This window comes from Limulus polyphemus, unplaced genomic scaffold (assembly GCF_000517525.1).
Source record: "Limulus polyphemus unplaced genomic scaffold, Limulus_polyphemus-2.1.2 Scaffold5393, whole genome shotgun sequence".
NCBI lineage: Eukaryota > Metazoa > Arthropoda > Merostomata > Xiphosura > Limulidae > Limulus > Limulus polyphemus.
Window position 1 is genome coordinate 15,041 of NW_013671003.1, and position 16,291 is coordinate 31,331.

Consider the following 16,291-nt stretch of genomic DNA (forward strand, 5'->3'; position numbering starts at 1 on the left):
TCTACTTGGCGCGTTGCGTTGGTTATATTTATAGCCGTGGGAAGGTTTTCTAGAAAACTCAGTCTTACGTAACAATACTGAGCTACATTTAAACGTTTAAGTATATACATATATTGTTGATTTTTACTCTCGAGAATCTTCTACAACTTTGAAGAATATAGATTATGCATGTTTCTAAATATAAATTTAATCCAAACAAACGTTGACATTAAAATAAATATATAACAACAAATTCGTTACACGCCATAGCTCCAATAGGAAAGAACATAGAAACCTGAAATTTTGCACCCGTAGTAGATGGACCATGAGGTTGTGCACCTGGGTATTACTATTTATCCACGTGCATGCATAATATGGCAAGCTAGAGAAAAAACACATAGAAATGAAGTGATTCCTTATATTACAAATAGAAATCACAGACAGTCAGACAGACAAGCACGTGCGTGTGCGCGCGCATCTTTTTATGAGGCAAGCTAGCAAAAAACCACATAGAAAATAAGTGTGAATATTGTTACCAAGGTTTTGATATATGAAGGTATCTGAGGTACTATCAAGTCAAGAATAATCAACAACATCAGTAGGAAGTTTTCGGTGTACCAACAATATCTTCTTAGTTGCCAAGTCAGCGAATATTATTTCTCTCAACAATAGCAGAATCGATTTTTGGTGTAACAGTGACAATTTTTTTTATTTTCCAAAACAGTGATGATGTTCAGCTGATAACAATATTTGAATTTCACGAGTGTAAATAAACATAACTTTTCCTTTTAACAATATCGGTACTTCGTTTTTGGTGCACCAGTGACACTTTCTTAGCTGTCTAGTAATGACTATAGGTTTTCTTAATAATATTCAGAATGAATTTTTGATTTATCAATGGCATTTTAGTTTTGGTTAGCAAATCAGTGAACACTGTTTTTCTCAACATCGCAATGGGGTGAATAAGTTGATCATTCATAATCGATACTGTCACAATAATTGTATCAAACATTAGTTAATGGTGTATTTCTTTACATTACAAATAGAAATCACAGATAGACAGACAGACACGCACATGCGTATGCGCATGCGCCTGTGCATCTTTTTAATGAGACAAGCTAGCGTAAAATCACACATAAAAGAAGTGGTTCCTTATATAACAACTTCTAATATATAGAACAGCTAGTGTGTTTTGGTAACAATGGCTTTTATATCATGTTGCTTAGCAATAAAAGTATAACCTAATATTGTTGTTAAGAGGCTATGTGTTGAAAGTATAAAATGAAATGTATAAACTACAAAATTGAAAAAATAATATTTATTTTCTAATTTAGAGGCTCCTTTTTTTTAAGAGGTTTGTTTTTATTATTTAAGTTTACATGTCATAGGGAAGGTTACCTTTATAAACAGGCCACACCCCATAAAGGACCAACAAAAGTATATAGGTTATACTTTTATACTAAAATGGGTTCAGAATACATATACTGACATAGTCATCTAGAATATATTGTTACGTATCTGCTTGTTTGTTAACTTCCGGTAGAAATTCTTTCCGAGAAACTTCCGCGATACAAGTCTTTTCTTGATTAAACCAGTTTATTCTACCTCGATACAAACTTTTAGCACACAGTAATTTCAAAATCAATACGTTTCTCGTCACTTTAAATTTCACTACTTTTATAATACACGCTATTAATCACAGCGATTCACAATCTCGATAACTTCACACACTAGATCGAAACAGAATCGTAAATTACCCGGAACTCTCTACATTCATTCCCGCAGGCTTTTTCTGCCAGGCTGAAATACTAAAGAAGGGGGTGTCTCGAATACTCTCGGACCTCCCCGATCATTCATGATCATTCGAGGAATTCATCACGTGTCACCAGCGTCACGTGACTTCCGCTGTCGTAACAATATCAACCTAATAACCCAAGCGAAGCCGTGTACTTTGTTAATGTTTCTTTTTTAGTGTAAAACTATACAACAGACGTTGTATCAAACCACGGATTTTAGAATTGAAAGTCCACGAACTTACCGTGCAAATATTGTTAATCTGCACATAAAATCTTGTATATTGAATATTGATTTATAATTATTACAGTTGTCTTTATAAAGCAAACATGGTATAAATCGTAGGGGTGGTAATGTGTGTTGTAAAAGTTTTTAATTTTTGAATTTGTTTCGATAACGACGTTTGCTGTGTATTATTCCCACTCATTATAATAAAATAAATACATTTGTTAAAACGCGGCTATTCTCGCGGAATGTAATCAGATTATTGAAAACAAATGCAGTTATTAGAAATGTACTGTTTACTATTCTCAAGGAGTGTAATGAAATTCCCGACAAGATACTTTTATTACAAATCTACTTTATTTTATTATTCTCAACGAACGTAATGAAATTACTGAAAAATACATTTAATTAGAAAGCTAGTGTGTATTATTCCTACTGAATGTAATCAAATGAATAAAAGATAGATTTATTAGAGATATACAGTGTGCTATTTTGAACACATCAAATCAAATTTGTGAAAAATACAATTATTAGAAACTTACTGTGTATTATCATGAAAATAATCATTTAGTAAAAAGTATAGATGTAGTTATGTACTAGATTACCAACATCTTTTAACTGTTGTTTTAGTCCATTACTTTATGTTTGGCCCCCAGTGGAACAGTGGTATATCTGCGGACTTACAACGCTAGAAACCGGGTTTCAATACCCGTGGTGGGCAGAGCACAGATAGTCCATTGTGCAAAGCTTCGTGCATAATTACAAACAAACAATACTTTATGTTTACCGACATACTTTATGCCAACATACTTTAACTGTGGTTTTATTCCATTACTTTATATTTTTTACCAAAATAGTTTAACTGTGGTTTTATTCCATTATTTTATGTTTACCAACATACTTTAATTGTGGTTTTACTCCATTACTTTATGTTTACCAACATTCTTTAATTGTGGTTTTACTCCATTACTTTATGTTTGCCAACATACTTTAACTGTGGTTTTATTCCATTACTTTATATTTACCAACATTCTTTAATTATGGTTTTATTCCATTACTTTATGTTTGCCAACATACTTTAACTGTGGTTTTATTCCATTACTTTATGTTTACTAACATTCTTTAACTGTGGTTTTATTCCATTACTTTATGTTTTCCAACATTCTTTAACTGTGGTTTTATTCCATTACTTTATGTTTGCCAACATACATTAACTGTGGTTTTATTCCATTACTTTATGTTTGCCAACATACTTTAACTGTGGTTTTATTCCATTACTTATGTTTGCCAACATTCTTTAACTGTGATTAAATATAGACTTATTTTTTAATGATTTGTAGCAGTACGTAAGAAGTATGTCCTTAGGAATAAATTGATCATTCCACGAAAATCATCAGCGACGATATTTTGATTGTTTTAAAAACCAGTTTGTTTCATTTCCGATTGACGTTTATAATTTCGTAAATTAAATATATATATATATATTTATACATTTCACATTCTATATGAATAACGCATTTATGAAACTCTATTCAGGCATTTGCTACCATTTCTCGAACCCTGAAGCTCTGTTCACAAAAGAGAAAAGAAACAGCTTAAGAGTTTACATTATACAAATTTTCAGTAGTATCAGTGTAAATATATTATAAATCAAGCTGCTTCTTCAGATAATATAAATAAAATGTATGTATATTCTAAACATGTTCTCTATTATCATAGAAATTAATGATCTATTTAGTTACGACGGAAAAAGAAGGTACCGACTGGAACTTCTTGAAACAGGTTCTGTTCATTTCTGTGCAAGGTTTGTGCATTATTATGAAGACACTTTGCAGAGGTTATTTATTACGAATCTGTACACAAACCCTCTTGCATGTGTCTTTAAGAACCTCTAGTAGGTGTCCTGAAATATCACCTAACTTCTTCAGCTGTAACTGCCTAAAACCTCTTAGACAACAATGTGCGTCTTTAAGAGAAATCTTTGGTAGATAAAGATAACTTGTGGTAGTACTGGAGCTCACTAGCGCCAGTGATGCTACAGCTGACGTGGATGTATTCACAAATGTTTTTGTACTAAAGCTGTTTGGGTAAATCGTATATTTTTATATATTTGTTCTTTTTTCTTTTACCATCCTTTTGCAAAGAAGACAAGCTTTCTGACTCTTACGAAAAGCGACAACAACATATCAACTGTACTTCAAACTAATAATTTTGTGTGAGGAAATGTGACAAGCTCCTTTAATTTCATTTTGAAATATAATTGTGCAAAAAGAACAGAAAATTTTAGACCAAGACATACTTATATACAACTGGTTAAACTTCCAGTTCTGCTGAAATAATTTGTCATAGTAGTTTTCTTCAGCAAAAAGTCTCATTTTGTTGTGAAAAAACAACAACAACGTATATACACATCACACTTGTATTGATTTTGTACGTGAATGCCTTTACTGACATTTGAATAAATGCCTTCTTAGTTGGTATGTGAATCTCTCTTCTGTCACCCCCACCCCAGAATGAAATAAGGTCAAGAAAATTATTTCACTAGTTAGCTGTAACATATTTTAACTCTCAGAACATTTTCCTGTTTTTATTTTGTTAAACGCTGTAATTGGTCAATTACAAATTTAGTTATTAGAACCGTTTCCTGTTTTTTTCCTGTTGTTGTTTTGTTAAACGTGGTTTCATGAACTTCAAAGTAGTTTTGGAGAGGAGAGAAAAACCCTTGACTTTGTATTCTGCCTAGAATACGTGGATAAGGCATCAACCATTTTTTTATGTTCTTTATATTAACTTTTGTCCCTAGTAAACGATCGATACGAAAATGTGCTTCAGAAATCCAGCATGACTGTTTAATTTACAGTGTCTCCTCCCCTTCCAAAGGACGAAATGAAAAAGATGGCAAGGAATCTTTCTACAGTTTCTTCTTTTTCAGATGATAGAACGGGAAGAGCGATTTTTATAAGTTCTCTCTTTTCAGGTTACGAACTGCAGGGGACTGAAAGGAGCTTTGTGAACATTTGTGATAATAAATGACATTTTTCTTATTTCGGATTCCAATTCAGAGGTGCGTAAAAATATGTTTGCAGATATATCTTTTGTCTTCCACAAGTCAATTGCCCAAAAGGCCTTTTTTTTTCAATACTAGGACTCGGCAGATAAAAAAAAAAGTCTGCAGTTTACGTGGTTTTTATCACAAAGATTAGGCCTGTTGGTTTCTAGCGCTTCGTCAGCTTCAGGCGCTTAAACCATAGATTTTTAAAGACCCACACTACAATAAAGTTTGAAGACGGCGTGAATCGGTCATGAAGAAATATTTATTACAAGTTTAGCATTGTAATAAATGCATAACGTTCCGACAAGGTTTTCTCATCATCATGGGTTACTCGTCATCAAGGCACACTTAGATTGTGTAGATAAATATTGTTTCAGAAACTTTTTTGGGTAAAGAGAGATTGTAATCCTCTGGTCGCCCGCCAGCCCTCTTCCTGAAATTAAATGACAAAAAAAAAAAAAAGCAAAAAATAAAATTTCTCATCGTCTATCCCAAAAGAGACAAAAGACTGAAATGTTGATTAAACAAACATATGATTTGGAATCCAAAATGGAAGAAATAAGAATGTAGTGAATAATCTGTAGTTTAACGATTTTTTATCAATACTATTAGGCCTATTTATTTCCAATGCTTAACCAGCTTTCGACATTTAAATTTTAACTCTTAAAAGAATCTTTTTAAAGGTTCTTCTTTTCTGAGTGACAAACTGATTATGCTCTGGGTTTTGATCAGGCTCTTTATGGGCTTTAATCTTGCTCTTGCCAGGTTTTAATAATATTTTTGATGGGATTTGATTATGTTTTGGGTGGCTTTTAAACATGTGGGTTTTAATTATATTCTTCACAGATTTTCATCATGTTCTTGGGGACTTTAATCATGCTTTTAGTGGGATTTTATTATACTTTTGAAAGATTTTGATCACTTTTTTAGTTTTTGAAGATTTTAATTATATTCTTGGTGGGTTTCGATCATGTTTTTGGTGGTTTTGATCGGGTTATTCCCATGTTTTAATCATGTTCTCTGTGGACAGATTTTAAAGCATGATGTTGGTAGGATTTAGTCATGTTCTGGTGGGTTTTAAATCACGTTCTTTATAGTTTTTGATAATATTCTTGGTTAATGATAATGTTTCGTTATATGAAAATACACACATAAAAGTCATTCTAATTTAAATCTAACCAAAATACTTTACATGTCAAAAAACAATCAAGTTGTAATAAGGAAAACAGCTAAATAAAGATGTAATATTTACAATAAGAGACGTGTTATACATAAACATTTATCATGAGAAAACAAAACATTTAAAATGAACTGCAGTGGTCATGTCGTATTGTATTCCCGAGGATTGATAAACTAACAATGTTGTTTACTTGTTTTGTATCACCGTAGCAACATGTGAACAGGAAGAAGTTCTGGAAAGATTGTCTCTGACGATCGTGTGCTACAATGCTAAGCTAACAATGTTTGTTTTCTTGTTCTACGTCACCTCTGTAATATATAATCAAGAAGGTTGTGTCACCGACTATCGTGTGCCACACATTTAAACCTACAGTGTTTGTTTTCTTGTTCTACATCACCTCTGTAACATATAGTCAAGAAGGTTGTGTCACCGACTATCGTGTGCCACACATTTAAACCTACAATATTTGTCTTCTTGTTTTACACCAACTCTGTAACATATAATTAAGAAGTAGTTTGGAAAAAGTTGCGACTTTGACGATCACGTTCCATTCTCTAACCCAATGAAATATATATATATTGTTACGTCTCTGTTCGTTTGTTAATTTCCCGTAAAGATTCTTTCCGAAGAACTTCAGCAATACAAGTCCTTCCTTAAATAAAACTAGTTTATTCTTTCTCAATACAAATTTGGAATACACTTAATTTCCACAGTCAGTTTGACTTAAACAAACGCTATAATTCACAACGAACGATTCACGCACTTGACTCAATTGTCCGTCTCTATCTTTGTCTGCAATTCAATTCCATTGTTTGGCGCACTTATATACAAGAATACCGCACATCTAGTAAACACTTGAGCATTCACGAACCTTCGAGAATATCATGACGTGTTACTAGCGTCACGTGTCTTCCGCTGCCGTAACAATATATATATATCAATTGATTACAATAAATGTAGAGTTTTAATGTATAAACATTTAGGTTTCGACACTAGCATCGGGAAAAAAATGAAAAAGTGTTATATTCTATATAAAAGAAAACGTCCATTGTATACTTGAGTAGTCTATTCAGTTAACATATGTTATACTGCAAATCCTGAGTACCAAGGTTTAACTCATTTTTGTTTGTGGGGTAAAAGGAGTTTCTTAAGTAAGTTGTTCTTAATGATCTTTCAAACATTTAGCATTACTACACGACTGGTGATTTTCTACGAAATTTGCTGTCTCAAGACGCCTTTGAAACAATGAAAAGTGCCTTGTAAATGACTCATACACTGTTTCCATGACTACGTATTATCTGGGATTTTTTCCTCCACATAACAGCGATTTTTGTTGTTGCTTTGTATATATATAATTTTAAGTACATAGTTAAGGCTTGAACATTTATATCTACTCTTAATTAAAAATAAAGTAGTTAAGTTTTCACATTTTACACTTCCAAATATATGGTGAATCTCTACCGCCCTTCAGGAATCTGCTATTTTCATTCAATAGTTCATCTTTTTATTTTATTTGTATTGATTGCCACGACAGCTGTTTTGAGTTTCTTTCACCTTATTGAAGTTACAAAGATCTTATTGTTATACTCTCTTGCTCCTTGAATGTTAGGGTTAACATACCTTTCGAATTAGGTAGATCGATGTGTCTGTATAATTATTTGAACATAATTAAGGGAAACAATACTTCTGTAGATTAAAAGAAAGCTTTTCTTTTATGAATTTTGAAATGATGATAAACTTGGAGTAAACCTTGAACGTTGAGAAACGTACTGAGGGTTAATCGCGCTTTATAATGTTTTCGTGCTGTTTTAGAACTACTTTCTTCGTCGAAGGTCGTGCTCAGTCTGATGATCATGATTACACAATACTGGCCGACACAGCATTCTAATACACTCCTGTGAAAGATCAATTTTAAACAATGTATCTCGATACATTTTTCATAGATCCTCCACTGTAAATTACCGTGTTTAGGCAGATCAAAGGCACAAAGGTGTTCAAGTTTTGTTGACTTCTCATTAAAACTAACTGAGTTCGTTATTTTACTATTATTCAATTTTATTAGATGATCTTCTGTAACATATTATAGATAGATACGTGTTACTAAATCCATATGTTTATTGTAGATAGATAAGTGTTACTAAGTCCATATGTTTATTGTAGATAGATAAGTGTTACTAAGTCCATATATTTATTGTAGGTAGATAAGTGTTATTAAGTCCATATATTTATTGTAGGTAGATAAGTGTTACTAAGTCCATGTGTTTATTACAGATAAATAAGTGTTAGTAAGTCCATGTGTTTATTACAGTTTATTATATGTTTTCAATATATTTGAGTCCATAACCACGAGCGATATCCATCATTTAAAGACGTGTGTCGACATCTGAAGACACTGAAATATATTACAAATGGCCATCTAGAGATGATTTAAAAATAGTTTATGGTCTAATGCTAAAAGAGTTATGACCATAAGTTTTAAGAAGTTTTGATTTTTTTTAAATCAGTACTGAAGATTTTATCAACAGTTATACCAGCCCATTTTTCTCTCACATATCATGGACAAAATAATTATGTCTTAAATAGTTAGTTTTCACCCACATGAGGAGAAGTTAGTATTCGGAATTATTTTGTTATTTGAATTTGTATCTGGTTGTCTACAGAACTAAAAATGTTTGATTTTCTTATTTTTAAGTGTTATTTTTACTTAATTACTGGTTTCACGTTTTGAATTTTGTTCATTGTAGGTATACCATCCGATACTGGCCATGCTCAAAGGAAGTTGCCACATTTCTAGTTTTTACCAGTTTTCTTGTTTACTACTGCCCTGCCGAGAAATCAAACGATATTTCCATGGAATCCAAGCTGACCAAGTGCAGTGGTATCTAACTACAAACTGTGCCCTTTGGTCAGTGTGTGGAAACAGAAGTCTCCATTTCTTGAAAATAGCCTTCTCATTCCGACAAAGAGTTACATCAGAAATAGCAAGCAAGGAACACTATGTCGTACATGTTTCACTTTCACGACTTGATGGGAGGTCTTCACGTCCCCATCGATGATGGGATTGACAAGTTAAACCGGAAGTACACGTCCGTTGTCTTCCTCTTCCTCGCGCTTCCTATCTTCACCAAACAATACATTGGAGAACCCATCGAATGTTTTACACCAACCTACTTCACTGATGCTCAGGCACGTTACGTCAACAGTTATTGCTGGACAACGTCCACTTACTACATGGTTACGGCCGATGATGAAGAAGAAATGGTAAACCCTCCAGTGCAGCCACCCTATCCTCGAATTATACCTGAAGAACTGGATTACAGTGGCTTGGATATGTTCTCAGTACAGAAAGATAAATTACGGCGAGTACACGTGAGTTATTACCAATGGTCTCCATTGATCTTGATGCTACAAGGTGTATGTTTTCATTTACCTTTTATCATGTGGAACGCCTGTGCTCATAACGCCGGTGTGAAACTACGACAACTCCTCAAACGTGCTTCTGACATTGCAGCCATTCCTCCTGGTTGCCAACAGCGGGAATCTTTGTTGACAGAGTTTGTGGAGCAGTTCAACACATTGGTAAATGGAAGTGCAGGCTGGTGCACAGACCCGTCGTGTCGACTGCCTCTTATGGGCTGTCGTTATTCTCCTGGCCCGAGCCGTTTCTTGTGCCTCTTATACATATTTGTGAAATTCCTCTATGTACTAAATGTAGGTTTGCAGTTTATGCTCCTGAACGCCTTTATGGAGAAAGATTACTACTGGCATGGTTTTGAAATCTTCAACCACTTGATAGAAGATGGCAGTTGGTGGGTTTCTCCACGTTTTCCCCTACAAACTCTATGTCAGGTTCGAGCAGCAATGCAGGGGGGGCTTAGGACTTACGTATGCAGGTGTGTCTTGCCCATCAACGTGTTCAACGAAAAAATATTTTCCATTGTGTGGTTTTACTTAGCCATCATTCTTCAGTTGAATGCTGTTAGCTTGATCTTTTGGGTTTGGAAGTCTTTTCCTTATAGTCGACTGGCTTTCATTCGACTTTGTCTCAGCCGCTCCCGAGTTATCCGAATGAGTGATGTGGCGCGTGCCTCCAAGAAGATATCCGCAAGCTATCTGGGCTGGGATGGCGCCTTTGTGCTTCGGCTTGTAGAACACAACCAAGGCAGTGCCATGGCAACTGTTATCGTAGGCAAGCTTTGGGAGTTTTATGCAAGCCAATTAAAGGCTTATGACGAAGGCGGTGGTGATATGTAGTTGGCCTTAATGCATGAGTCAATGTTGTTTACAAAACGAGCAGCCCCAGGCGAATACTGGAGTAAATTCTCATAATTTGTAGGAATTTTACACTTTTCAAGTTGCTAGAACGTCTAGATTCAAGCGTTGAAAGGAAACAAACGAAGCAAGTACCACTTTTATCACATGTAACATTGTTATTAATCCCATACTAAAGATCCTCATAAAAAAATATTAATTGATGAAAAATAGGTAAGTAGGCTCGAACTTTGTTCAGGCGATAACACGAATCCATGAACTTTGTAAATAACAAAAAAAAAAAAAACACAGACAAACTTTAATTAACTAACTAAAATTAATTTATTAATATTGTACCACATAACGTTTCATCTTCTTCAAAAATGTCTCGCTTAGAGATGAATTTCCAGATTTACACTAACGCGAGATTTTATTGTTAAATTATTATCTGACAGAACAAACATATTCGGTGACCACTAAAGTAGTTTAAAAACTCAAGAAAGTTGTGAACGCTTTCTACCATATTTTCTATCAATACTAGTTCAAAAGAAACTTTATTTTATTGTCTTGTCTTACGAGAGGAGAGGGTTGATGTTGTGTAGAGAAGTAGAAAAAAATATTTCATGTGGTTTAATAATCTTTAATGTACGTTAACACAAACATATTAGTCTCGTTTTTCAATTGGTATTACGATTAAGATCATTTCAGAAGATGTTGGTGATTTCTTATTGTATGGAACACTTTATACGGTGGGTACTGTACATTGGAGTTTTAAACTTTAGCGATGCTCAATATAAACCAAGAGGTTTTAGTCACATATGAAACTCACCAAAATTCATGACGTTTTGAATAAGCAGAGTTGCTAGCATCAACGTTTCATCTTATTCTACTTAAATGAAACGTTCCATGCGTTTCAGTGTAATATTATGTAATTATATCCTGCGTTTCTTAAGATGTCGGAGAATTATCAGTTACTTTATGTAAGTTTACCTAAGAGCTGTAAACGAATTTTAATGTCTTAGGTTAATCTGCATGTTCAACATTTATTACATTTTCTCTAGTAAAGGCTAAACAAATACTACAATTATACAACGTTTTAGTTTTGATTTGATTTGTTAGTTTTTACTAATGACTTCTCCCATCTCACTAGAACATATTTAACATTTGAGATAAAGTTGCGAAAATATTCTCTCCTTTCTTCTCTGTCAAATGTATAGAAACTCTTATAAAAATTCAGGTCCTCCTTATTTCTAATTGAAGCTATTTATTTATATATATATTTATATATTTACTTAATAGTTTCAAGTCCCATTCATGTTGACAAGACAAAAACATCTTGCATTGTAAACTTCATTTATCAGTAGAGTAGAACAACGTCTTTCAATTTGAATTTAGTACGACAAGTTAAAGTAGAAAACCAAAACATATTGTGTGACTTCCAAGTAATGTTTAATGGCTTGACCATCGTTATTCCTACTCGAGAAGTGGGTTTAAAAGTAAAGGTACAAAAAGTTTGTTTGATATTAAGCATAAAGCTACAATATTGGATTTCTGTGTTGTACTACCGAAACCCGATTTTTAATGTTGTAAGCCCTCAGGCTTATCGCTGAACCACTAAGAGGCAGATACAAAAGGTCATATAATATTGAAAATGGAATAATAAAGCAAGTAAATAATAGAATATAAAACAAAACAATGAACAAATATATATTAGAATACAAACCAAAACGTTGAAGGAAGTAGATATTAGAATACAAACCAAAACAATGAACAAATATATATTAGAATACAAACCAAAACGTTGAAGGAAGTAGATATTAGAATACAAACCAAAACGACGAAGAAAGTAGATATCAGAATACAAACCAAAGCGATGAAGGAAGTAGATATTAGAATACAAACCAAAGCGATGAAGGAAGTGGATATTAGAATACAAACTAAAGCGATGAAGGAAGTGGATATTAGAATACAAACCAAAGCGATGAAGGAAGTAGATATTAGAATACAAACCAAAACGATGAATGAAGTAAATATTAGAATACAAACCAAAGCGATAAAGGAAGTAGATATTAGAATACAAACCAAAGCGATAAAGGAAGTGGATATTAGAATACAAACCAAAGCGATGAAGGAAGTAGATATTAGAATACAAACCAAAGCGATGAAGGAAGTAGATATTAGAATACAAACCAAAGCGATGAAGGAAGTAGATATTAGAATACAAACCAAAGCGATGAAGGAAGTAGATATTAGAATATAAACCAAAGCGATGAAGGAAGTAGATATTAGAATACAAACCAAAGCGATGAAATAAAGATATAAAGAAATTTAACAGAAAACATACATACAGAGAACTTGAAATACATCAATTTTTTCTCAGCGCGATTTTCAGTAGGCACAAAGTTAACATATTTTAATGATACACTTATTATTGGTCAAATATTGCGCATAGGCTTTTGTTTCTCTGTGAAAGAGAAGATGGTGGGTCAACAAGGAATGATGGAATCAAGATAAACTAAGGCTTAGTAATATCATTATCAAAAGTTAGTGCTGGCAGTTTATTGTTATATGCAAGTAATAACGATTAGAACAGTATCTTCTTGAGTGTGCATGTCACTGGAAATTGGATCATCTTCGGAATCTTATCTTGATAGGCTGGTTTCTTTATGGTTGTCTGGGCTTCCTCTGAATAGCAGGTACAGGTCTGAGTGACCACGTCTTGGAGACAGTGGAACAATTCATAATAGATTAATGATATAAGACTTACTGTACTGTACATTGATATTTTGTTCTATAAATTAGAAAAGCACACGTGGCGAGAAAGATGACAGACAGAAAGTTGTGTGGTTTGATTACGGAAAAGATTGGTTAGCATACAGGATTAATTTTATTTAATAAGTTGTGACATGTATATCATCAATAAGCAAAGAAAATAGTCTAAGACATTTAGTAACAGCTGAGGCATTGCATTGCACGACACATGATAATCAGGAACATAGCTTAGGTATTAAGTGTTTCAATGTTCGCGGAACGTGACAAATATAGTAATCAGGAGCCGAAGTCGATAGTTGAATACCTTCAGAGAAGCGTGGTAACCAAAAATATAGAGTTAACAAGTGAAGACCTTCAGGGTTGTATTGAACAAGAGAGAAAATGTGGTAATCAGCAACAGAAGTCAGTGGTTAAATATCTTCAGTTCTGGTGGGGCCTGAACGAAGATATTGTATTCGGTACAAGAAGCTAACTGAATATTAGGAAGAAGATATGGTAATGAAGAACTGAATATAAATACCTTTAGTTTTAGTGGAATATTACAGGAGAGATAGCACTAACAATCGAAGGCTATGTACCTTCAACGCTAGAATTGGCAAGGAAGTAGATACAGTTTTCAGGAAGAGAAGACACTAATTCAATACCTTCAATTTTTGTAAGATATGACGTCATAATTATAAGTTAACAAAGGTGGAAGACTTTCATTGTTAGATGAGACATGGCAATAGAGATGGTAGATAACAATAAAAGGCAACGGCTACATAACTCAGTACATTGAAATATGAATGTAGATGAAGTATTAAACGAGAGACTGGGTCAGAAACAGAGGACATTGATGAAATATCTTCAGTGATAGATGAGAAGCAACATAAGTCACACCACTTGAACGCCCTCTATATTGTCTAGATGCTGGGACAAGTATGATGTTTCGTTGAATCTAAGCTATCTTATAGGAAAGTCGAAAATAGAGAGACCTTCGACATTGAAAGGTTAAATCATGAATAAGAATGGGCGTTGATACTGTTGTTGTTTGAAGTTAAGCACAAAGCTTCACAATGGGCTATCTGTGCTCTGCCCACCACGGTATCGAAACCCGGTTTCTAAGGGCGTTGATACAAAAGAATGAATGCTGCTGCTTCTGACATTCGAATCCTTTAATCTTACTTTTTTAGTTCATATATATATATATGTACACAAACTTTCTTGAATTGTCGGCTAAACATTTATGGCCATTTGTTGTATGATAATTTTCACTACTTCGTGGAGCTTGATCGGATATTTTTCAAGGATATCTCCTTACTTATTAATGTAATGTTTTCAAATCTAGAATTCTTAAATTTTGACAAATAAGAAAAATATGTCACTGAGCATTATTCGTCAAACTTTTTAAATATTCGTCTACAGTATGGGAAGAAAATATAGTCATTCGTCGAAAGTATGTTATTTGGCTAGAGTCCTCATAAAGTATGGATACGCCTTAATTATTTCTCTGAAGTTCCGAGAAAGTGTAAATATTTAATTGGAAGTTCCACAGAAAATGTCAGTATTTGTTGACAGGTTTTCAAGGAAGTATTTTTATTTGTATAAAGTATGCCCATTAAGTGTAGTTATTCATATGGAACCTAGAGGGCGGATAGTTCTATAGAGTGCTGCCAAGAAAGGAGAGTTCTACACGGAGCCTCCAGAAGTTGCAAAACTTTTGGAAATCGTATTAGATTTGCATTATCATTAGGGTCGACTTTATTATTTCACTTCAATAGCAATTTATTCATTAACAAGCACGGCTTTTGAATACGTAATTTTTTTATTTTTTTTTATTTAGTAGAGTTTGTACATTTGGATAGCTTATGTCATGATTTACTCACATGATTATCTACATACTCGTTTAACTTATAACCTAGGTAGGCCTTAAAAGAACTGTTTTTCAAGTAAACTTAAAACATTAAAGATCATCTATTACGTTTGATTTTACCCAACCTATTAATCTATATACATAACACTCTAATTATCGATAGTAAAGATTTCCAAACTCTACAAATTAATCCTATACGTTACAATAACCGCATGTATTACAACAAACATTACGACTGCGTATTCATTATATATCAGTAACAAAAAAGTGTCCAAATAAGTAAGATTAATATTTTGCTTTCATTGAGTTTACTAAAGTCTGATTATCGGTATAACGTCCTTCACGAGTTATTCATGTGAATATACATATATTAGTTTAAATTACAATCTACGTAGTCCTGAAAAGGATTATTTCGTGTTAGTTTATACATAAAACATTCAAACTGTAAATAATCATCCTACGCATTACACTAGCTACAGAAAATACCATATGCACAAATGAAACTGGATTTTTATTAGCAGTACATGTCTGGGTCCGTCCCTGGTGACAATATGTAGAGCTATCCGATCCTAGCAGCACTCTATGGAACTATGACGTCAAAACACGCGTCATTAAAGGGTATCTTCCTCCATTGGGCGGCAGCCTTTGATCTACGATCCTAACTCACGCTAGGTAGGAGGGTTAACTGTTACTTATATATACTTGCAGAAAATGTGAATACATATTTTGCTTAGGGTGTACACAAAATGTGTGAGTTTATATTTGGAGTGTCCGAAAAAGGATTCGTATTTGTCTTTAGTGTCCCCTCTATATAAAGTCCCCCAGTGGAGTAGTGATAAGTCTACAGTCTTACACAGCTAAAATTCGGGGTTCAATTTTCCACGATGGATACAACAAATAGCCCAATGTGGCTTTCCTCTAAAAACACAAACTCTATATAAAATCTAAGGAATCATATACTTTGAAAACAACAGAAAAATGACATTGTTTACACTAGTCCGTCTTAGCCATTATATCAATTTTATATATGCTTGAAATTTTAATATAATTTTTTTATCCCTTAAATTTATTGGCTGTTCAAGTATTATTAATAGCTGAATGATAACTATATTTCGTAGTAGTGATGTTTTGGTATATATAATGCTTCTGGGGTCAGCCTATAATTTTCGTAAGTAGGAGGGTCCCC

General features: G+C 33.4%; 1 protein-coding gene across 1 annotated transcript; it reads left to right on the plus strand.

The window, feature by feature from the left end:
* Positions 1-9,227: 9,227 nt before the first annotated feature.
* LOC106472513 (innexin unc-9-like) lies at positions 9,228-10,628 on the plus strand. Its single transcript, XM_022401085.1, has one exon. It carries the CDS (start codon positions 9,228-9,230, stop codon positions 10,482-10,484), a length of 1,257 nt encoding a protein of 418 aa, XP_022256793.1. The 3' UTR covers positions 10,485-10,628.
* Positions 10,629-16,291: the final 5,663 nt, after the last annotated feature.

Excerpts from the sequence above, each read along its gene's own strand:
- LOC106472513 (XM_022401085.1), top strand. The coding sequence starts at position 9,228 with ATGTCGTACATGTTTCACTTTCACGACTTGATGGGAGGTCTTCACGTC.